This window comes from Leptosomus discolor, chromosome 2 (assembly GCF_034619465.1).
Source record: "Leptosomus discolor isolate bLepDis1 chromosome 2, bLepDis1.hap2, whole genome shotgun sequence".
In the NCBI taxonomy this organism is placed as follows: domain Eukaryota; kingdom Metazoa; phylum Chordata; class Aves; order Leptosomiformes; family Leptosomidae; genus Leptosomus; species Leptosomus discolor.
In genome coordinates this window covers 86,716,589-86,740,564 of record NC_141392.1, presented here as the reverse complement: position 1 = coordinate 86,740,564, position 23,976 = coordinate 86,716,589, and the positions used below count along the sequence as shown (strand labels likewise).

At 38.7% G+C, this 23,976-nt stretch overlaps 1 protein-coding gene across 2 annotated transcripts in view; it reads right to left on the bottom strand.

Moving 5' to 3' along the window:
• The window catches only part of RNGTT (RNA guanylyltransferase and 5'-phosphatase), a 183,300-nt gene extending 160,233 nt beyond the window's left edge, over positions 1-23,067 (bottom strand). For both annotated transcript variants that reach the window (XM_086461388.1, XM_086461389.1), the window contains exons 1-6: positions 23,004-23,067; positions 15,530-15,639; positions 11,439-11,542; positions 11,215-11,303; positions 7,211-7,286; positions 3,791-4,040 (exon numbers count right to left, since the gene is read on the bottom strand). In XM_086461388.1, the coding sequence (XP_086317514.1) occupies positions 3,791-4,040; positions 7,211-7,286; positions 11,215-11,303; positions 11,439-11,542; positions 15,530-15,639; positions 23,004-23,067 (693 nt within the window). The remainder of the gene's footprint in view (positions 1-3,790; positions 4,041-7,210; positions 7,287-11,214; positions 11,304-11,438; positions 11,543-15,529; positions 15,640-23,003) is intronic.
• Between the last annotated feature and the right edge of the window lie 909 nt (positions 23,068-23,976).

The window sequence follows — 23,976 nt, the reverse complement described above, 5'->3', positions numbered from 1 at the left end:
ACAAAAAACATTCCAAAACATGTCAAGGAGACACAGTCCGCATCTTCTAAAAGAGAGAAAGGGAGAGCCAGCAAGTTACACTGATCAGCTCAGATTTAATACCTAGAAATACAGGACCAAATCACAAGAACTGCCTCTAAGCATGTACAAGCAAAAAAGATACAACAAAATCATACTGACTGTTACTCAGTAACAACGATGTTCAACTAATCATTTGGTTTTGGTGATGCAACAGGCTTCACAGAATTGGGAGAAGCAGGAAATATCACATCTTTTGATGCTGCCGTTTGTCTTGGCTTGTCTTTTGTTTGCTTGTCTTGTTCTCATAGAGGAACTCAGAAAACATGGGGTAGATGTAACTTCTATAAAACAGAAGAGCAATCTGTTTCAAAACTGGGTTCAGAGGAGTTAGCGTTCCACTAACAAAATGGAAGAATATATTGAGAAGGATCTGTGGCATCTGGTTTAGGTATAAGGGAATTAATTTACTTTCCTTAAATTTCCTATTAGCATATTCTTATTTGTGTGACACCTGTGAGTTTAGTAACAGGGATACAGACTGCGATTGTAGCTTAAGAATACAGGGTTGTCCTTAAAATTAAGAATGGGCTGGAAAAAACACTTTTTACTGAAGTTCAATTCAGTAGAAACAAAGTTCTACACTCAATAAGGAATAAGCAATTATAGAAACACACACTGGTAGATAATTAGAGAAAAATATATGGAGACAGCAAGAGACCAAAAGCTGAATTAGTACTATTCTGTCCTGTAAAAGGCAATTATATTGAGATATATAAACAGAATCATTAGCCTTAAGACATGTGAAATTAATTCCTCCCTATTAAGCGCTAGGATGGTCTCAGCTAGAGGCTTGTGTTTGATTATAGGCACCACAGTCTCAGAAAAACATGAGCCAACACGACAGAATACAAAGAATGACAAGAACGGTCAGAACAGTGAAAAATAATGGACTACAGGGAAAACGTGAACAAATTGGCAGTTAATGTGGAGAAAGAGAAGGCTAAAAGGAAATTATACCCATATTCAAGCACATAGAATGATCCTGCAAAATCAGAAAATAATCTTTTTCCCATACCCATCAAGATGCCCATGGGCAGAATAGGCACAGGGGTTACACTTCAACAAAACAGTAAATTAGACAGAAAAATACAAAGACACTAATATTTAGAATCAACATACTTTGATAGTTAAATAATAAATATTATAACACTACCTATGTCAACCATGAGGTTTAACAGTTTCCCTCTGTCTCACAGATGACCACAAAATACCTGCACTCAAAATCATGAAGAAAATCGTTAACAGCTACCATCTCATCCAGACTGTTTGAGATGCAGCCATCCATTTTGGAAGCACTACGTATTACACCCCGTAACGCCTGTGAAACACGCAGTTTACATGGGACTAGAACAGATAATATTCATTAAAAAACAGTAAGAGATCTGGTTGACCCAGGACAAGTTTGAAGGTTCTGGCTCAGAATTGTAACTTTCTGTCCTATTTGCAAAATCAGGTATTTTTTTCCCCGAAGATTGTTTTTCCTGAAGGGAGATTCTAAGTGTCAGTTAATGTTGTTTCAACGCTACAATCATTATGGCATGCACCGACAAAGTCAAAACGTGTTTGGATTTCCTGTGTAGCACCTGAGACTACAGCAAACAGATATGCTGTTACCTGCCAACTACATTCAGGTGATGACAAAGGAAACTGTGATGGCATTATGTTCTAATGGTTCCCACAGTTTCTGTAGTGCAGAAAAGAAAGGCTGTCAAGACTTTTTGACATCAAAATATGGAAGTTTTAGTGAAATACGTTGCAGTAAAGTTTCTCACATCCAAGATGGAATTTCTGAAACAGATAGCACGCTAACTTCAACTTGCAGGCTAGCTGGGCAGTTGCTTCTGGGTATTCATTAACCTAGCATGATGCACGGGAGGTGTCTCCCCCTCTACCTCTAAACTTTTTTCCTGACCCCACAAAGATTTGGGTCAAAACCAAAACATTTCAGAACACTGCTATCACCACAGCCACCTCTAGTTTGGCACTGTCTACCCCTAGGTGTTTACAGAAAGAGTCAAATTAGAAGGCTGAAAACATGTGCCGCAGAAAATCAATGTAATGCTGAAAATTTAGTCCTTTAGACAGTAAAATAAAAAAATCTGAGCAAGAGGTATTTACCTGGTAATCATTCCCCTTGTAGATCGCATATTTACAAGGAATCACAAATAGATTGTATCCATCTCTACTGAGTTAAGAAGCAGTCCAATCTGCCAGCCAAGAACAATGGTAAAGAATTCTCCCCGTTCCTCCTCTTCATGTCAAAGAATGTTCCTCCAGAGCTGCAAAACTGAATTATACGAATATGCATATTAACTAGATGATTCCTTCTTTCATAAATTCTCTAATTCATAATTAACTTTTAGTTATTAATATGCTTATTCGTATAATTTAGCTTCCAGCTTTGAAAAAAAAAAAAAAAATATGGTGGTAGATAAGAAAAAGCCTGGAAAGCCAGTATCATGATCCCTGTTAAACAGTGGTGTTTAGTTTTATACTTGCTGAAGACAGGCTATCATTGGACAGGCTGACATCACACCTCATTTGGTAACACATCAAAAGGCAAGTCAAAAAAACAGTTTTGAGGTTCCAGCCCAAACACATTTTTTTAGATATCAATGGTTTACTGCAAGGCTAATGGAGGTAGTGGCCATATCCCTGAAAATATTTTCACTATAGATATTTACAGTGTGGGCAGTTTTTTATTGTAGCTGATGGAATATTTGAAAGTTTTCAAAATTCATCTTGCTGCTTTGGACTAGATTTTGTATTCCTTTCAGGCTAATTTCTTCCATACTCCATCTGTAAACCATGCTGAGCAGCTGCAGTAACAACAAAATGCATTTATGCAGCATATTTCATGAGAGGATTTCCAAGTGTTTGCAAACAAAAACACCTCAGCACATAAGTGAAATAATTCAGTATTATGCAAAAAGAACTGAATCTATTTTTGCACTCAGCAACATTTCTCCCCTACTTTCTCTGCAAGTAAAAAAAAAAAAAAAAAAAAAAAAGTAAGCAATTTGGAGAGAACTGAGCCATTAGTCTTCAGGAGATACAAGTATATTCTTTGTATTTGAGAATTAGTTCCATACTATAGTACTATGGCAACTCCTGCAATTTATTCCATCAGAATTATGCAGATGTATGTCAAAATAATCACAGTAAGTGATCAGCCATATTTCTTATTATTATTCAGTTAAAACAGCTTTAACAAAATATTATTTCAAAGCGGTCTTGAGGTTTTTAAGCTCCTATTGCTTTTGCTAATCCATTTCTCAATCCTCCAAAATTTCCAAAAGTAAGAATATTTAACCAGAAGAGCACTGAATTGAAAAAAAATTCTGAGTTTCATCCACACGGCTACAAAAAAATAAGTAAGAACTGTTTACACACACACTCCCACTCTAAAGATAGAGTGAATAATCAGAAGTGCATTACTATCTCAACTGAACTTAAAAAAAAAAAAAAATTAAGTAATTTTTACAACTGCAATAGTTGAGGTGTTGAACGTTAAAAGTTCAAGGTTCATACAGGAAACAAGAAAGCTTGAAACGAATCTACCAGTTTTTCCCAGTTAGAGACAATGCTACCAGTCCTCATTTGCAAGAGCACTGACACTTGTATAGCATTTATTATGTAGTAACTCATGGCTAGGGGTTTATGAAATTAAGTTTAGCAACTAGAATATTAAGTTCTTGATCAAAAATACCAGTTTTAGGCGTTCTTTTCTCCTCTTGCCAAAGGAAGAGCTTGATGACCCAGGTTCGGATTCTTGGCCTCCTGTTTTACCATTATCATCATCCTCCTCCTCATCTTCATCAAAGCACCATTCTGGTAGCTCAGGTGGTGACGGTGCATCGTCTTCATCTCCATAACGACGAAATAATTCCTTCAAATAGTCACCTTTATAAATACCTGGTGGTCTAGCCTGAGCAAAAGTAGCCACAGCAGCCTCAATACTGTAAATAAAAATTGAAAATTACTTTGGATGCTTAATTTACATGTTTCAGTCATGTTATGCCTTACCAATCATAAGATTTGTTGGGACTGAGAATTAAAACAAATTCCAAACTGGTAATCACAAAAATATTCATTATATTTGAAAAATCATGCTTAAATCAGCCTGGCAACAGTTCCTCTTGCACAAGATTCTGCATAATTATGTAGACACTGTGCATGTTTTCAGAATTTACTGCAGCTTGTGCTGCTTCATCTCCTTATTGAAGCTAATAGTGGTCTGCTGGTCACCTAGGTGAAACTTTTATTATTGCTAGGAACGGGTGACTCATAGGTAAGTACTTAAGGACTGAATGAAGACAAAAAAAGACTAAGGAAAAAGATGACCAGACTTAAGGAAGAAAAACGCAAGTGCTGAAATTCAAATATGGCTACATTTTTCCCCTCTAAGAATTATGTTTGCTTTCATTAGAGGTTTTGCCATCACACTGGGAAAAAGCATCCTAATCTTTGAAACTACTTCTCTTTCCAGAAGTTTCTCATTAAAAAAATGTAATTCAGAAGCCTTTTATGAATGTCCTGGTTTGAGCTAACTTGTGACAGTTATGCAGGTAACACTTAAGATTAAGTGCTTTAATAAATGGAAGACTGGATCACAAAAAAATTGGAAACCTAAACGAACAGTCACGCACCTTTACTAGCCGACTGGATTGCTCTCCAACATATACAACAACGAGCACAGCGGTTTTATTGTTGTTGTTTTCATAGATCCTATGAAAACGTTTAACAGAAAACACTGGACATAATTCTGTCTTCAACTTATGGCTGTGTGGAACAGTAATGCTCCATGTATCAACATTTAGAAATCTTGCTAAATAAGAGAGGAGAAATCACAAAAGGTACATGTCCCTGTCAGGCTTCTCGACAAGCATATCTCTCAAAGCTGGAACAAAAGGACATATTACATGCTGTGAAAATAATTTTTTTTCAGATAAGAAAATAGCCTGCCATTGGAACAAAGAAAACATATCGCTAAAATGGAAAAAAAGAATTTAAATACAAAAGGCATTTTTTGTCTGATCTGTACAGTATGGGAAGGACCCCAAGAACTTTGAGGCAAATTTCCCAGAATAAGCTAGAAGCATTTCCTAATAACCAGCAAGTTTGGTTCTATCTTCTGATAAAAGTAGACAACAAAACATTTTTCAGAGTGAGACTATAAGATAGCCAGTCATCAGATCTGAGAAATTACAGTTTAAGAATCTGAGTTGTTTAGAAGGAGCTTTCTTCCCCATTCTGTTTCTAAAACTCCTAATTTCTTCCTTACAAGACATTTTTATTTTGGTATCTTTCTTCAGTTGTTTCCCATCTTCTGTAATCAATGCTATTGAAAAGACAAATCAAAATTCCCCCCAAAAGGGATGGGGCCTGAAAGAAGCTCAAATTTGTCTCCAATGATATTAGAAGAACTCTATACTATTCTGGAATAGACGGTAAAGAAAGCCGAAAGAAGCAGCACAGATTTCAAGCACACACGCCTAGCTAAAAGAAACCACATTTTGCAAGTTCTGGAAACAAAGTAGTCTTTGGGAACAATGAGTTGTGAAAAAGAGAATCAAGTAAGGCTTCTGATCACTAGCTGGAAAGCTTTCAGTCTGCACAACCTTTCTTTAACTATAAAATACATTTCAGTATTCACAAGACATCAGCAGCACTCCTATATCATATGCTTAAGAAACGAATACGGATGGATTTTTCCATCAGGAAAATCTTATTTTCTCATCAGCAAGTAACAGTGCCTTACTTTAAAGAATGGTACAGCAAATCGCATTTATCTTGATACAATGCTTAGCATTAACTACCACCTTGCTGAAATTCATTCTTTTGCTGTGGACATTTTTCCCTACCAGGTTACATCGGACGTTCTGTTAAAAAAAAAACATCAACTGACATAGATGAACAAACTTGATACAATTCACTACCTGAATGAAGGAAAAAAAAAAAAAAAAAAAGACCTGGCTGTTAGGTTTTAAAGCTTTTCACATAGACGCTTGAAAATAAAGAGAGGCTGCATAAAAGCAGGAGATTCTAAAAGATTCAAGTGCATTGCACGTGACTTAAATTGTTAAGATTAAAATCATACAAATTTGCTAGTTTATAGGAACAACTAGAAGCACACTACAAAGATATTTGTAGCTGTGTCTACTTCCTATAGTCAGCTAAGACTCTGCCAAGATTCAGCCACCCACTACTAATAATGTTCTGTCTCCGTTACTCCAATGTCTTTATTCCAAGTTTACTAATAGACAACAATGACCTAGTTCTTTGCAACGTGCTAAGCACCAAATAACTGTAGGTCCAGCCATAAGAAAACGCTGCAATAGGAGTAGAATCTTCTCCACTTAAAAGACCATGCAAGAAATATCCTCAGAATGCTTAAGGGGCTTGTTAAGAAACATGCCTTGCACGAGACCCCATCAACAAGGAAATAGTGTTTCATGAGCACTACCAAACATGCAAAAGTCATGCCCACCAGCATAGTACAAGCGATTTCTTTTTTTACACAAATGTTATTTGAAAAACATCACTAGTCATTATGAAGGCACCAACATTTTTAAATCACAAAACCCCCCAGGTGAGTCTGTATAGAAGCATGCTGTAGACTTCAGTCAAACAAGCTGGAAACAAGGACTTTGTCTCCCCCCGACCCTGCAGAAGCAAGTATGTCACTGCTGTTGCCCTAGCTAATCTTTCCAGAAATCAAAAAAAAAAAAAAAAAAAAAAAAGCCTACACATAAACCTACACGAAAAAGATGAAAAAGTAAGAGAAATAATCTTTCAGGCATCTCTGAACGCTACATTCTTACTCAAAGTGTGGGACATGTCACAGGGAAGAGACACAATACAATATACACACTCCTAAAAGTCCATACACAGCAGGCACAGCCGACTTTTGACCTTCCAGACCTGGAAAGATTGACTCAAACAGGCTAAGGAACCAAGGGACGACATGAATAATGTTAACATAGGTTGTTTGTTCAAGATTAGTAGGCAGTTTGAAAATAACAAACAGTGAATACATTAGGATAACTGTCAGGACAATGAGTGAAACATACTGAGCATGCCTTAGGTCATTCTCCACAAATCCCTAGGAATTAACATTCAAAGTTACCTCCAGTCCAACTTCTCGACCAAAAAGGCACAGATCAGAAATCCAGTTCTATTGAAACCATGTGTGCAATGGACACCTAGACAAGGAAAGAAAAGGATGTAAGTAACAAACATGCTTTCGTTTCACAAGTGTGGTTTTGGATCCTTCTACCTTCACCAGTAACTATTAAAGAGTCATCTCCCTTCCCATCAAGGCAGCCCAGATCATGCAAGGCACATAAGCCTAAAAAGAAATTTATTATATTATTTCTGCAAATTATTAGCAACAAGAGTATAGGATACTTCAGTTTATCCCAACTCAAGAGCACTAACAATGCAACTGAAATATGGCTAATACAGATAAGATCCAAAGTATTTTTTTAATGACTGCTCAAATGCTTATCAGAAGCCAATACAATCAAATTCAGTAATTGTGCTTTCAGTAGATTCAACAAGCATTACATCCATTTCACACCACCAGGCATAGAAATCATATCCAGGTTACCCCATCTTGAACTTGCAAGAGGTGTCTACAGACCACAATTCTATTTAAAATTTGCTATTACCATGCTAAGACCAGACTTACTGATTTAGAGAAATAACCTACAAAAAGAAAACTATACAACAGTATAATCACCTGGAATTACTTATCTTTTCAATATAAGAAAAGAAGAATTAAGTCTTCAGCCTCTATTTTACCAAATTCATTCCCCAAAGAAAGAAGAGTCAAAGGCATGAACTTTTTTTTTTTTCTCTCAAGGCAACAGCACCATCTAGTGATGAACAAACCCCTCCGAAAATTTAAGCTATTAAAACCGTCATGAACGATTCAGGCAAATTGTTACCTCTTCTCCATACTGCATTTTAAATTATAAATATCGGAGTATTAAAGCTTCCACTAACACCAAATGCAATTATTCTTAATATTAACATATTTTTCAGTTGTGACCATGAAGCAAGTCACTTAAGCTTTTATTGATTTCCTTATTTCTCTACCATAGCTAGTAAAGTAAGATTAGCCACAATCCACTTGATGCTTATCCAGACAAAACGTGAATATCTATCTTTTTATCTATACACTGCAAGTATTTATTTTTTTTTTACTGGAGATCAAAAAACCATGTACAAAGAGTAGACTAATAAAAACTGGGTAAACGGGAATATGTATCAGCTCTATCTGGGTCAGCTTTTGTGCCCACCCCACCAAGCTTCCCTTCTTAATAAAGCAAGGCAAAAGCTACTATGAATTCCTTGGATTCATCCATTCTAACCATTTAGTAATATTAATAACTGTGTAACTTGCATCAAATGAAATGAATTTTTGTTTCCTTTTTAGTTTCCTTATAGAGTTTGTTCCCAGCAATCATTTCTCCTTTGTTTTCTGCTTAAGCAAAATTTTTGCATTTTGTTTCTGTAAGGTTGGCAGGCATACTCCCGTCCTTCAAGCTGCAAAAATCAAGTTTCCATTCTATATTGTTCTCGATGAATAGAAAATTTTGTTTGCTTATCATTCACATTTCGGTCTCTTTTCATAGCTAATCCTGACACCGGCAATGAAATTGCACACAACTGCTACCCGTAAGTCCCGCAGCTGTTAGTGCTACCAAGAAGGTTAAGTCAATACTTCTAGACACATGACAAAGATCGGACACATCTCAGCAATGAGACCAACGGCTTGGAAGGGAAAGATCACACCGGGTGCAGTACTATCACTGCCGCAAGCTGCTTTCGCTTTTGATGAAAACATCCTCCACACCAGTTCCTCTGATGCTCTGTCAGAGGAAACAAGTGACCAGAACTAGAAACAACTTTTCAGTAATTTATGGAAAGGAAATGGAAAATCCCAACATTTTTCTTTTACTATGAAATCCTAAACCGGAGGTTACTTAAAAGCTTAGTCAAAACATTCTTTTCTTCTTGAGTCTTTCTAATTGACTTTTTCCCATAGAGATGAAACAGTCTAAATAATGGAAGAACATTCCAAAATTCACAGAAGTCAAAAAGTTAGTGACTACAAACTAAAAATGGCATTTTAAAAATTGAAATACCAGTTAAATACCATTCTATCAAAGCTCCATCTAAATTCCTGACCATAACAATATTCCAAGTTCTGAAATACTGTTGGAGGACCAAGTGAGGGAACTGCAAAAGGAGAGTGAAAAATGAGGCACTGCTAAATAGGAGTGAGTTGGGTCAGTCATCAACAGTATTTCAAGCTCTGGTGCAAGTTCTGAAATAGTGTTGATGACTGATCCCACTCACTCTCGTTTAGCAGTGCCTCATTTTTCGTGTCACATACTTGCATTACAATTTAGAGAAGAAAATAAAGGTCTCAAATTAAAATTGCATTCTATGTGAAATAAAGAAATAAGAAAGTAACTAAAAGAAAAACTATGTGAAAAACTGGTGCCCAAATTAAATTTCTCAAGCACTGGGGAAAAAAAAATAAATTCTCAGTGGTGTCCTGCGACAGGGTAAGAGGCAATGGGTACATCATCAAAGGACTGGGAAGATTGCCATATAAGGAAAGGCCAAGAGAATCGGGTTTGTCCAGCCTTGACAAAAGGAGGCTTAGGGGAGACCTTACCACCATATTCCAGTATTTAAAGGGCAGCTACAAAGAAGATGGAGACTCCCTTTTCACAAGGAGTCACATGGAAAAAATGAGAGGTAATGGGTATAAATCACTCCTGGGGGGATTCTAACTAGACACAAGAGGAAAACTTTTCACAGGAACAGCCAGCCATTCAAATAACCTCCCCAGGGAAGTGGTGGAGTTCACAACATTGGACACTTTTAAGATTCAGCTAGACAGGGTGCTGGGATATCTTATCTAGACCATGCTTTTCCCAAGAAATGTTGGACCAGATCCTTGAGGTCCCTTCCAACCTGGTATTCTACAATTCTATGATTCCATGAAACTGAAATACAATTACCTCTGTTTAAATGTAAGAAAAAAACCTGTATATTTTAAGGGTGAGCAAACAGTGGAAGAGGTGACCAGAAGATGTTGTGGAGTCTCCAGGCTTGAAGGTGGTCAAAACCCAAATGGGCAGTCTTCAGCTGGCCCTGCTCTAAGGATGGGCAACTGACTTGCTGGTCCCTTCCAACAACCTCAACTATTGTACAGTTCTATGATTCTGTACGAGTCCTAAACTGTATGAACGTACCAGCTTAGTTTACCAAGCTCTCATCAATGACACCTACACAAACAACTGTTCCATGCACTCCTAAGTCACACAAACACTCAGATTCAGGAAGGCTGCAGAATTATCATGAAAGAGGCTTGAGGACAACACTCATTCTGACTCTGGAAACAGCTGCAAAGTAATTTCTTGTCTCTGACAGTTTGCAGAGACAGTTAAACATTAATATGCTTAACAGAAATCAGAATAAAATGGTTTTAACTAAAACTAGAAGCCACCCAAATTAAACTGAGAACTTATTTTGCTCTAGATTTAAAAAAAAAAAAAAATTCTTAAGAACATTCAAATATTCACTGCAAGACAGTACACCACAGCAGAAAAACTTAGCCTAATATCTACCACCAGTTTCCAGCAATTAATCAACTGCTTTGTGAGATTTGCTAAAGAATCTCTGATCATTCAGTTGTCATATATGACTTCCAAGTAAGCCAGACCACCAAATGCCAAACCAATACTTAGGCAATACATAACCTGTATTTGTATCAGCAGAAGTTACAAAAACACAATGCAAGTATCATGTATTTGTAGAAGGTTCTTAAGCCTGTATATTTTCCCACACTGAGTCAATAGCTGTAGTCAAACTGATGGATGCAGAAACAGACTAGTTTCTGTAAAAAACAGAAACATACCCATTTCTGGAGTAAAACAAATCAAATCTAAACATGTATAAACACTGTTTATACACGTTTATACATATTATTTCTTTGCTTAGACTTTTAAGAATAAGGGACTGAATTTATGAGTAAATAGGAAATAAATTAACAGTAAAAACTAATGACGGATATAAGGTGGATATAAGAACGGATATAAGAAGGCATACCTATAAGCTCTGAGGGATTCTTATCACTGAAGTGTTCACATACACGGATAAATGCTTCTGTATTCTCAGGTGTAGGGCACTCACCATGCCTGAAAAAACACAGGAACACACAGATTAGGAGGCAGCTGGGGGAAAAGGGAAGAGAGAAAAAAAAGATTCATTACTTCAGTGTGATCTTTCAAATTAAAAGCTAAATATTAAAAAAAAAGGTGCAGACAACTTACCCTTTACACTGGAGCTTTATATATTTAATCCCCTCTTTCTCTATATCATTCCTATCATAGAATCTAGTGGTGTTGGTCAAGTCTACCAGTAAACCCATTTTAACCTAAAAAAAAAAATAAATAAACTTACATAGTTCAAATATCAGAGTATAAATACTAAATGGCTAATAACATGCAAATTAAAAGCAACAGCAGGCTACAGATGCAAGTTTAAAAATTCTTAAATACTGTATTTGTTCATAAAATCTGTATTTTACCACCATCACACTCATCCGTGTTTCTTTGTGAAAGCTGTCTGAATTAGCACTAGCCGTCAATTCAAAAACTTTAGTTTGTTCCCACCAACGTTTCTAATTAAGAAAGACCTGCTAACAGCAGGAAAGTATCTGGTAAAGAATTATTTTCATATGTTAAAAGACAAATAAGGTGGAATCAGGTGCTCTTATGCTTTAAGTATAACAATATTAAACACTGGCATAGTGGAAGCATCGTGACAAAAATTAACCACTGAGACTTGTATATAAGTATACTCTCGAGAAAAAATAACTCCTCTTAATTTACCCATCCACGAAATTAAAGTGCAAAACAAATGAACACATTTTCAAGTTTAAAACAAAGATTTCCTTAAATTCTCAGAAACATTTTATTCAGAGCTAAGATGTGAAACAACCTGAAATCTTCAAAGACGCTGTCGTCAACCGCTCAGACAGCAGGACGTACCTGAATTCAGGCTGCCTTGCCCAGTCTTCCCTAACGCATTCCCTCGTGCATGAAGTTACTTTTTTAGTGTTTGTTTTTTATAGATGCAAAATAGGTCTTTTAAAGCATCCTTGTGGCAGTTACTCTGGTTTTAAAAAGCAAGATGGAAAGCAGAAATTCCACTGGGTGGCAGCCAACACACAGAGAACAACAGCAAAGTGCTACCGATCCTTAGTCCAAACAAAACTTCCACCAACCATAAACCTCCCAGTATTAAAACAGCTCACTAACACGCCTGTGAACTGAAAGTATACCTGGTTTCCTGCCCTATAAGTGCAAGAAATTGCTTTTGGTCAAAATGCTGAATGCTTTTCAGCCAGTGTTTTGCATGAATCACATCTTTCAGTCCACCACACCCATTGAATGACACAGCTTTGGAAGAAAAAATGATTTTAAATCATTGAGCAACTTCTCACTAAAACATACATTTATGGCTTTCAAGAACTGTTGCAACCGTACAATTTTAGACACCAAACTGAAACACAATTGAAACTAGTTATTTTTCTTGCTTCTAATTGTAAACGATGACTGAAGAGAAGGCAAGCAAGCTCATCAATAGCTTGCAATTCTCATCTTCTACATACAATAACACCAAGATCTTCATTTCACCTCCATTCTGCTCATACTTATTTTGGCCAGGCTCTCCATGTCCTCCTACAGTTGCAAGAGCCTTCCTCCTCACTTTCTTACATTCCAGCTATCTCCAGCTATTAATGCCTTATGCATGTGCTCTTCTGCTGCAGTGCAATTAAGTTCCCCTTGTATGACCCCAGAAGTTTCTCATTAGACATTGGAACTTGAAAACATCCTCCCCAGGAGGCAGAGAGCATACTACAATACACTGAATTCTCTCCAGTCCCAGGATTTTTTTCTTGCATTTCTTATTTGAGAAAAATAGTTTAAATCAGTGATTGAATTTATCTGTGAAAACAATAATGTGGCTGAAAACTGGTAACTAGTTTTCCTAATAGGAATATTGTAACTTGAGCATACTAACTGCCCAAACATTCTTTTGAGTTAACTAATGTCCACTACCTTTTATAAAGCATAAACAGTACTAACCTACCTACTCCAGAAGGAAATTTAAAAAGTAAAATTATTCACATTGTCTCAAATTCCTCCTGCATATTTCTTTTTATGAGAGCATTAAGACACTACCAGAATATTGGCAATCAGAAGGAAAACGGGGTTGCTGTCATTTATCAAATCAGTTTCTAACACTGAGATTTTCAGCAACCAGCTCCATGAGAAAACTGAATAGCACGGGAAGCTTGTTAGAGAAAGTTCCTCCCAGACAGATGTTGTCTTAAATGCTGAACCGGTACCTTCAAAAATCTGTGGTAGCAGCAACATCTCACTATTACCAAAATCCAGATGTAAAAGTCTCTCCTGAAGTCACTTATTTGTGAGATAAATTATATGAACTTAAGTAATAAGCAGGTTTCAGAAGTGATTCATGCTGCAAAGTGTCAGCAGTAAAAGACACCTCAGTAAAATTGAGAACCATGCACAGTGAGCTACTTTTGCCTTGGGAAAACCCACTTTTCCAGGTCTCCTCAAGTGCATATTCATCTCGTTGCTGGTAAATTGCTGTTCTACAAATATAGCACTCCAGTAACCCTCTGCATATGTCAGCAAACAAAAAAACGTATGATTTCAAATAGCAAATGTTTAGCTACAATACCAGGGTTCCAGGCAATATAATAGATTTGATGAGAACAGGGAGTTTGAGAGAAGTTATATGTTCTGCTTGTTAACGAAAACTACCAAAACATAAGCGAGGATCCTCACGCTAGTAATTGTACTATCAGATTCTAATCACCTGATGTCTGTCAAGACATTATGAATCTGTAGTATTGCAACAGAACTGACTGATGTGCCTAGTGGAAAGGCTACGAAGGCTCACCAGGATTTCTTTTTTGGTGACAAATCACTAACAAGCAAATAGCTTGAAATCCTGAGTAAGTCTCTGAAGTTTTCTGGAACTTCAAAATATATGCAGAATTTTAAATTATTTTAAGCCAGAAATAAGATTGGTTTTGGAAAATTTCTAGAAATACCATTAACGCCAGTCAGAGTCAAAACCAACATAATGCATAAAAGATGAACTCAAGTAGAATTTAGATGCATAGATCCAAGAATTCAAACAAGAAAAATCCCACCAGTTCAAGCACCTAAGAACAGACACATATGCCGTACTGATAGTACCTTCTTATCCCATTAGCCCACAGGTACTTCTATTGTGGCTACACTGAGTAGCTCACCACCTACTTCACACCTAAGCCTAAATATGATTCATAAAATAAGGATTCCCATATTTTAGGAACCTGATTTTTCTGATGTTCAAGCTCTGACATTATTAAACAAGTTCAGAATTTATTTAACTTCTATCAATAGCAAAAAAAAACCCCAACAAACAGAAAAAACGTCACTAGTGTCATAAGTTTTATAAAACACACAATCAAAAAAAAAAAAGGTGCTAAACTTCTATACAACAGTTTAATAAACAGATTAAAAGAATGAGGTTGTAGGCCTTTCTCTGCCTGGGAGGTTCAAAATCCCATTTCTCACATCTCCAGATGCACTGGACTGGGCACACCACTTCAAAGACCTACATGAAAGGCTGGAAAGGTCCTGTTCCTGACCTTTATTGTCAAAGTTGTGCAACAGTGCAGAACAACATGCAAGCTGAAGTAAAAAGATAGAAATGGGCAAAACAGAGAATGAAGAAATAAGCCAGAAGCACAACTCTAACACAATGATAGAGGCATCCACCCACCTTCCTGGGTCCCAATCGATGCTCCCAAAATTTTCTTCTATTTATGTATTTTTTTTCACTAAGAAGTTACTGGAAAAAAAATCCATAAATTCTTTTCTTCCACACTTGGCTATGACTGGTTAGATACCATAAAGCATTCTATGCACCAAGAGAAGAAAATTATGCATTGAAACTGCAGAAGAGTTGTGTGAAATTCTCCTTTCACTTTTAAATGCTCATAAAAGGTCATTATAAGACTACAAACCCAAGACTTTGAATTTTGACAATGACATCTCTCTAAGATGCAACAGTGATAACAGCGAAGAGTGAGATTTTTGCTGCTAATACAGTGAATAAGCTGGAGGACTTTGCACAATTCTTGCCTATAGGAAAGTACTTTTGGAAACTTAGGAGTTGCAGAGAAAAGCTGAAAATGTAAACAAAAAAATAAATTCTCTATACCGGTGTCCCAAAGGAAGCCATTAACCACTTTTTTCTTAAATCTGAAAAGCAATATTTGAATAAACACTAATAATGAAAGTAATGTTTCAATTACTAGAAAATTTAACTTTACCTTCAGACTCTTTAAGTAGTTGGATAACATACTCGGGTGAAAACGATTTTCCTCAGCAACCTGTTCATCGTATCTTGGTCCTAACATTGTCTTCAAAGGTAAAAACTTCCCTGTGAAAGATAATCAAATTTTGCAGTATTTTATGTATACTCATGTATATGTACACTTAGAACTTAGCCATTTCAAAGCAACAGGCTGAGCAGATTTAGAGGTTCACCTTCAATGAAAAATAATTGCAGGAAAAGTCTCAGTAATAGTTGAATTGGAATATTTTTTAGTGACAAGTTCTCAGAATTGACAAGTTTAGAAGTTTAAAGGAAATACAGGTCAGCTCATCTAAAACAAAGTAATTTAACATTTTTAGCTAGCTTTTAGCGCGATTTAAGCTGTGGAGCCACAGCGCACAACAGAACAAAGAAAATTTAAACTCGGTACAGTTAAAACATGAAAACGGCATTTTAAATGACAGTTTGTTACCCAACCATATAAACAACAGCTTTGATTACCTGCAAACATAAAACACAGTAAAGACCACTGGGGAAAAAAAAAAAAAAAAAGAAAGAAGGCATTTGGTCCAGAACATCTATGCACTACACATCTTTCTAACGTGCTCCTTAAAGCTTGCTGGAAGTTCTGCAGCAGTGTTCAACCTCCTCTCCAACACACATCACCTATGTGTGGTTCCGACCCCAGGGAGGTTACAAAGCAGCAACAAAAACTTGACCAGAATTAGTACTTAGTGGACTACATCCACCACTCCCCAGAAACCCGACAATTTTTTTTAGTACTGATTTCAGTTTTCATACATCACATCCACCACAGAATATCAGAAATAATCTCATCAGAGATCTCCACCTCCTGAACTCCAGCAAGCTACAGGCATGCCTTTCCCTCCAAGTGCAGCAGGAACAGGTACGTGAGCAGCACGCACTGACCCAACAGCAATTCCTCCACTTCCCAACAGGCAAGAACGTAGCGCCCAGGTCACTGCCACCATGGCTGGCTGCCTGGGAAGCAGCACACCTCCTCCCACACACACCTGGGACCCCGCACTGCAGTCACTTGTGGAAAATGAATGCAAATTTATAGCAAGAGAGAGACTTGGCATATCTGCCCAGCCACACCAAGGTTAATGATATAGACAGGGAGTAAAACTGGGAGAACCTTAGCACTTCCAAACAGCTATGAAAATACTTAAATTATGTCCCAAGACTGACCAAATAAACCCTCCCCCAAGAAAACACAAAAAATATTGTCCCAGAACTTTCCTCCTTTTCTCAATAAAACTGTTTCCATGCTGTTAAAAAAGGCAGCCCTTCTAAAACCAAAGGAAATGCAACCATCTAATTGTAGGGCACAGAAGAGCAGCAGAAATGTTTCTTTAACACAGGAAGAACTCCAAACCGGAGCACCAGACATAAATCTTCCAGGAGAAAAAGTGCTGCTAGATCCTGTTGTTGTTGAATTATATTTCTAAAATGCTTCTAATAGCAGTTAATATACCTATTTCCTAGAGGGGAACAAAAGTTCATTCTCTAGAAGATTACTTTTTTAAACTTCAGTAACTTTTAAAAAGCTTTTCCTATTTAGAAACACAAATATCTACACAATATTTTGAACTAAGGAAAAACATAACACCTTTCTATACTATTCCTTAAACTGCCTGATGCATCTCTTCAGCTGTGTAATGTACAGTAACAGCCACCATCAGCAAATCTTTACATAGTATTTAAACACTCAGTTTCAGATCCTCAATTGAATCAACACACCCAGCACCAATCCTAAAAAATTCTCATTAAAATATTGCTCTCTGAACAAGACAGAACATTTCCTCATTAAAAAAAAAAAAAAAAAAAAAAAAAGAAACAAAATCTTCGTTTTCAGCAAAACAAAACCACATGGAATGAAAAGACACTAAAATGCCCATTGTATTCAGCTAGAAATCAAGCTTGGAGAAAGAACCTCACTAATCTTTGTAAAAATAGAAAAATGCATACCATTTTTACTAAACGAGTGCTGCTGAGAGGTTTCTCTATACAATAAATTGAAGTTCATAGAGTTCTCCGGAGCCTTAAATTCTATCAAACCATCTTATATAATCTTAAATAAGCATTTAACTTCTAGGAAAGAGACATTATAAACCACAGAAGACAGATAGTTAGGGAAACTGAGAAGGTTTACGCAACTTGTAATCTCATGTTTTATGTTAATCAGCAACATGAGAAACACCCTCACTGTTACACTTGCCTGAGACCATTCCAAACTTTACAGCTAAAAGGAAAGTTATTCAGTCATATAGTCAACATACACATTAAAGAATAATAAATTTATAGTCACTTCAACTTATTTCACTGTTAGAAAGACTCCTAACTTGACTTTTCTTCCCTTTGCCTTTTCATTCCACCAGTTATACATCCTCCTCCCCAGTCACGGCTGTTGGTTGGCTACCTCCCCTCCATTTCTTGATCTATTTACTTTAATTGTCTTGCTGCTTTGTGTTCCTTGTCACCTTCAATGCTATCATTCAGCTTCTCTCACTCACTATTAAAAACCCTTCCACATTAACTCGTAATATTCCTCTGTACAGACTGACTACGCAAATCCTAATGTTGGATGACCTTCATGCAATAATCTATCACCACTTTAAGTTTTGCAAAACACCAAGCATGCTTAGAAGTCTTTTAACTTTGTCACTTGCCACTCCCATCCTAATACATCCACTCACCCATTAGAGAATATGAAGAATGTAACTAAACTGTTTTTAGCGAAGGCATTCAATTAAGAAAAGGAGCTGCACTGGCAAAAAGAGTCAATGGATGCATAAAAGAACTCCCATCCTTTACAAGACGCTGGGCAAAGAGAACAGAGTTGCCTGGAGGTTAAGATTGTTCCTGTAGCATCTGATTAGAGATTGCACAATCGCACTCAAGACTCTCCTGTTCTCCATCATCTAGAAGAGAGAACGAAGGCATTCATTCTCTTCTCAGCAGCAGCCCTTGATTGAGTGTCTGATTTGCATTCCAATTTCTTTCTGACCAACCATAACACATTCCTGTTCGCCACCAGGAAGACAGACGAAGTAGTCAAGTCAGCATCCCCTGCAGCATTTGAGCAACTTTACACAGCTGTGGAAGTGATGAGTATTCTAATAGAGACCATTCACTATCACTTCCAAAGATCAAACCCAGATCTTTGGAAGTATTTAGGTGCCCAACTTCTACAAATTCCAGTTTGGCACTATCATTGAGAAACAAAGCTTATGTGGCAGCCACCAAGCTGCCTGCTAAGGTTAGGAGAGAGCAGTGAATTCATGTAATTTGGTTCCAATTTCAAGAAATTTTGTAATCAGATTATGGAAACAATGGCTCTGTTTTTTCAGTTGGTTTTGGGTTTTTTTTCCTTTGGAGTTTTGATTTGGTTTGGGTTTTTTTTAATACATTACATTTCTCTGCAATATAATTTCACATTATTCCTATGCAGTAAGCACTACCTTCCTAGTTCACATTCTTGCTTTTTTCCAAATTGTGACTGCTACAAATGCATTAAGAATCTTGAATGCAATCTCCTATTGTGTTCCTCTTAGAAGAGAAAACCAAATATCCCCACCTGGCAAACTTGCTATTTGATATTTGTACAGAAGTTTGAAAACCGTCCTTCCCTGGGTGCACTCACCCTCTCAGGTGAGTGTCATTAAGCTACAGAAAATCTAAGCTTTAATTCTAATAAAGATTTCTAGCCTTTCCAAGTAATATGGACAAGTATAAATGAGGCAGTAGTTACAATCTCTGCTCCAGTTTTTTGCCCTACATCTTATGCTAAAGAAGCGACGTAGTGAAAAGTGATTGCAACTCAACTTAAGCCTCCATGCACAAGCATCTGAAGATTAAATAATCAATTCTTTATGTTGAACTAGGTGATCTATCACAAGGTGATATTTTACACAGATATCAAAGCATCTCAAGTTATTAGCGTTTCAAAACTACATTATTATAGTAATTGTAACTCTTCAATCAAATTTTCAAATTAACTTCAAAATGTTACTGGAACATTGACACTTGTTTGTCAAATAGTTTTGGAAAGTGGATATTGAAAACCATTTTCTAAATTAGTTAACTGTATAACAGATGGTATTTCTTTAGGTTGAAAAATAGGTAAAAATTCTAAAAATAAGAGCCCAGTATGTCAGAGCATAGACATCAAGTGGATAAATCTGAGAGAAATTGAAGTGAACAACGCAAGACATCACATTTCCTACATATATATACCCTAATTTTGGCACATTTTTTTTTATCCTGAAATTTGAATTCTAGAGCATACCAGTGAAAAAACTGCCCTTAATTTACCCTAATTTTCTGTGACATGCAGTGACAATAGTCACTAATTATGTATGACCATGGTACATCTAGACTGAGCGTTGACTAGGAAGGCTTGACTGTGTAAAGTGATCAAGGTAAAGAAAGGTAAATTTGAAAAAAATGAAATAGAAAAGTCCACAATTAAAAAATAAACAACCCAACACCCTAAAAAGTAACAGTCTTCTGTTTCAAGAACAGCTATGCTGGGTCAAAGCATCCATTTCACCTAGTATCTCATCACCAAAACAGGTCAATAACAGATGCCTAGGAAAGGGTGTAAAATGATGACAATCACAATCCACTGTCAGACTACTCTCCCCAAGTAACAACAAGCTATAGCTCAGCCACCTCCTGAATCAGAGGCATGACTCTTACTTAGGGTGCTATCTCCATAACCATATGCAATATGGATGTTTTTAACAGTATCTCACTGTTCTGCATGCTGCATGTATGCCTAGAACAGGATTAACTAACACGAATTCACTAGAAGGAGACTGAAAGACACAGCTAAGACACTTCTCACGTCTTTTCTTCAATATCTTGCCAGCACTTTCCATGGCAAAACCAAAATGGACTGGGTTTTTGGTGGTTATAAAAAGTAGGTGCCTGCATAGCTGGCAATGCCAAGGCAGCAAGACTGAAGCAACCTGATCATTTCAGATCTAAAGTTCTTTTAATCGAGTACATGACTGAGGTGCTACCACCATGCAAGAAATGTGAAAATGTGCCATTCTGAAGAACTGCTGTAGCATAAAACCGGAAAGCGCCAGAAAAACACCAGTATTTAAAGAATTGGAAAAATAATGGGAGACGTAGATCAGTTCACCTCGTTCAGAATGAAGAGTCCTGTTAACCTGAATGAAGCCAATCTCACCAACAGAAGAGGTCCAGGCCTCACTTGTATTTGAAGTCACCTAGAAATTCTAGATGCCACAACCATAAGACAAGAGGGTCATGACCAAACACTGAATGAATATTAGTCCACAGAGGCCAGACAAACCTTGCTCAGCAACATTATTACTATTACACTATCAGATGGGAATAAAGTCATGCACAGATGCTTAGAAATTTGATTGATACACTGATTAAAATGAGAATATAACACATCTGGGAGACAAAACCAACATCAATAAATGCTAAAAATTATCTCTCTATAAGACTGTTAGATGTCTCTGTAAAATAGCAAAAAAGGAGAGAAGACTGATGGTGTACTAGGACTTCTGTTAAGCTGTACACACTAAAAAAATAAAAAACAGGTGAACTAACACAAGAATACATTACAACAAAGCAGCCAAAGAAATGAACCATGCACCTTCCTTTTTTTTTTTTTTGTGCAGTAACTTCTTGTGCATGATCACACCAAATGGAAAAGAATTACCTTGCAGTCACTGAATAAACAAACACACAAGCAGTGATGGCACAGCAGATGACCTGCTGATGACCTGCATTCTTGCTTACTCTATGTTGCTGTTTTTGAGAAGCCATGGCTTAAAAGACAGACAAACAAACAAAAGGGAGAACTTCTAGAGATCAAGAACTTGCTGAGAAGAGAAACAAAGAATAAAGAGTCATGAGTCTATTTTTGTCATGGTCAAAGGCTAACAACTTAGGCTATCAAATCTCTTATTATATACAAAGCAATGCATTTGTCAGCAATCAGGAAAAAGAGATAATGGAGATGAGCAACAGAACAGTGCTGTTAGTTAACTGAGTCAAGTTCAGAGAAATAAAGGAACTTGTGGGAAACCAGTAACCCACAAAATGAGTAACAGAAATTAAATGCCGATAAATGCCAAATAATGCATATCAACGGAAAGATTAAGCCTACTGAGATGTCTCACCAGGTTCTAAATAAACCTGTGAAAGGTCATCAGTGCCTTCAGTTCCACAACCAACTGCTGTCAAAAAAGCTTAAGAAGATGACGTGAAAACGTGGGATAGAAAACGCAGGAGTCGTAACTATTAAGCAAATCATGGCACAGTGCCATCTAGAATAGCGCTGAGTAGCAAGTGCTGTGTTATGAAAAAATACCTTTAAATTACCACAGATAGGAAGATGAAAGGAGTGAAAACTAGAAACTATTGTGGGGAAAAAAACCTGTGGGTTGGAATTGCTTACCTTATAAAGGAAAGAACATGAGAAAACTGAAAAGAGCAAAGTTTGTTTACTCTATCTCATACCAGGCAGCAGGGGAAACATTCCTCTGAAGTCAGTATGGCAGTTAACTCATAATCAAAAAATGTGTGTTTACATGATACCTAATTCACTGCCACCAGATGCCAGCAAGACAGATACCTAGCAACAACTGAGACAGACAGCGTGTTACTGGTAAGAATATCCAAGATGACAGCAATCACAGACAAAACCTGAAATACACATGAAACTTGGGAGTACAACACTTAAACTCATCCTCCAGCTAAACAGCTTAGGAACACACCAGTGACTGACAGGTCACTGCCAGTCGGCCCAGTAACAGATCAACACTGATAAACGTCAGAGTTCTCAGGAAAAAAACAAAACAAAACAAAACAAAAACAACCAAGGAACAGGCTGCACAGAGGACTCGTCAGGGCTGAGGTATGCTCCAGTACGGCAGCTTCTGCACGTCCGGCTACTGTCTCTCTCATCCGACGTGACGGACAGTAAAAGTTTTAGTCCTAAACTTAACCGGCGCGAAGTGAGAACCCAGCATTAAGGCGCCCATAGGCAGGAGGGGGCTTGCACCCCTGCAAAGGAGCCGGGGCGAATCTGCTGCGGGCTGGGCTTCAGGGAAAACAATCGCGCTACGGGAAGTCAGCTCCGGGACAAACACCGGCCCAGGGAGCTCAGCAAGGAAGAGTCGCCCGGCGCCCCGGCACTAGCACAGCCGCCGCTGCCCCGGGACAAAGAGACCCCGCTGGGCCGGAGGGTGAGGGGTCGCGGTGGCCCCAAGGAGGCCCCCGCCCGCCCCACGGCGCTGAGGAGGAGCGGGAGGTGGCGGGCCGGGACCGGCGGGCAGGGGAGCGCAGCGGAGGGGAGAGGAAAGGACCGTCCCTGCTGCCGCCACACAGCCGCCCCGGGGAAAGGCAGGGCAGGACCGGGCAGGACCGGACCGGACCGGGCCGGGCCGGGCGCTCACCTGCCACGGGCTGCCCCCTCCTGGGGCAGTGGAGCCAGCGCGGCGGGATCTTGTTGTAGGACATGGCGGGGCCCGGGCGGCCGCCGCCGCTGCCCGCCCGCGGGGGCGAGGGGGGGGAAGGGAGGGGACGCGGGGTGCGGGGCGGGCGCGGCCCGGGGCGCTCAGCGGCGCCGGCTGCCCCTCGCCCGCGGCGCCTTCATTCAGACCCAGCTCCGCCTCAGCCGCCGCTAGCCCACAGTGCACCGCGGCGCCCGCCGCCGCTTCCGCTTCCGGGTCGTGGCCGGGGGCTGGCTGCGCCGAGGGGCGGGGTGCCCGGCCGGGGGGGTGCTGCGGGGAGCTGGGGCTCCTCAGCCCGGGGGGGAGGTAGCCTGGAAAGAGAGGTAGTCACAAACCACCAGGGGCCTCTCCGAGTGAGGGCTGTGGGGCCAGTGGTGACAAACAAGCGGGGGCTGGGTTGGAAGTGGTTGGAGGGGTCACTTGTGCGACAGGAACCGCGCCGCGGGACTCGCTGGCAAAGGCCGTCCGCTGGCAAACTGTGGTGAGGGGTTTACAGGGGCTTCAAAGAGGAAGTAGCAGACTACGTCAAGGTTAGGAAACGTCCTGAGACGCAAATCGGTGGAGGCTTCCGACAGGCACGCTTGGCTTGCTTGTAGTTTTCCCTGGATAGTCCTTTATCGTTGGGACTGGAGGTGGAAATAGATGGATCCCTGCTCCAGCTAGTGGTGCAGCTATTCTAGTGTGCATGTAATAGGTGTGGTGGTGTAGCAGAGATGCCTCTCTACCGGGCCTTCCCTTTCTTTTGTAAAAAGGCACGGCCAGAAAGGTTAGGTTTGCAGATCGGTTCACATAACAAACTGTGTTTCTATACAGAATCCCAGTGATAATTCTTCATGGGCCTAAAGCGGCCTACTTATGTGGACTCAGTTGAAGAATTGTAGCCTGGCGGTGTTTGCCTATGTGAAATGAATATTTA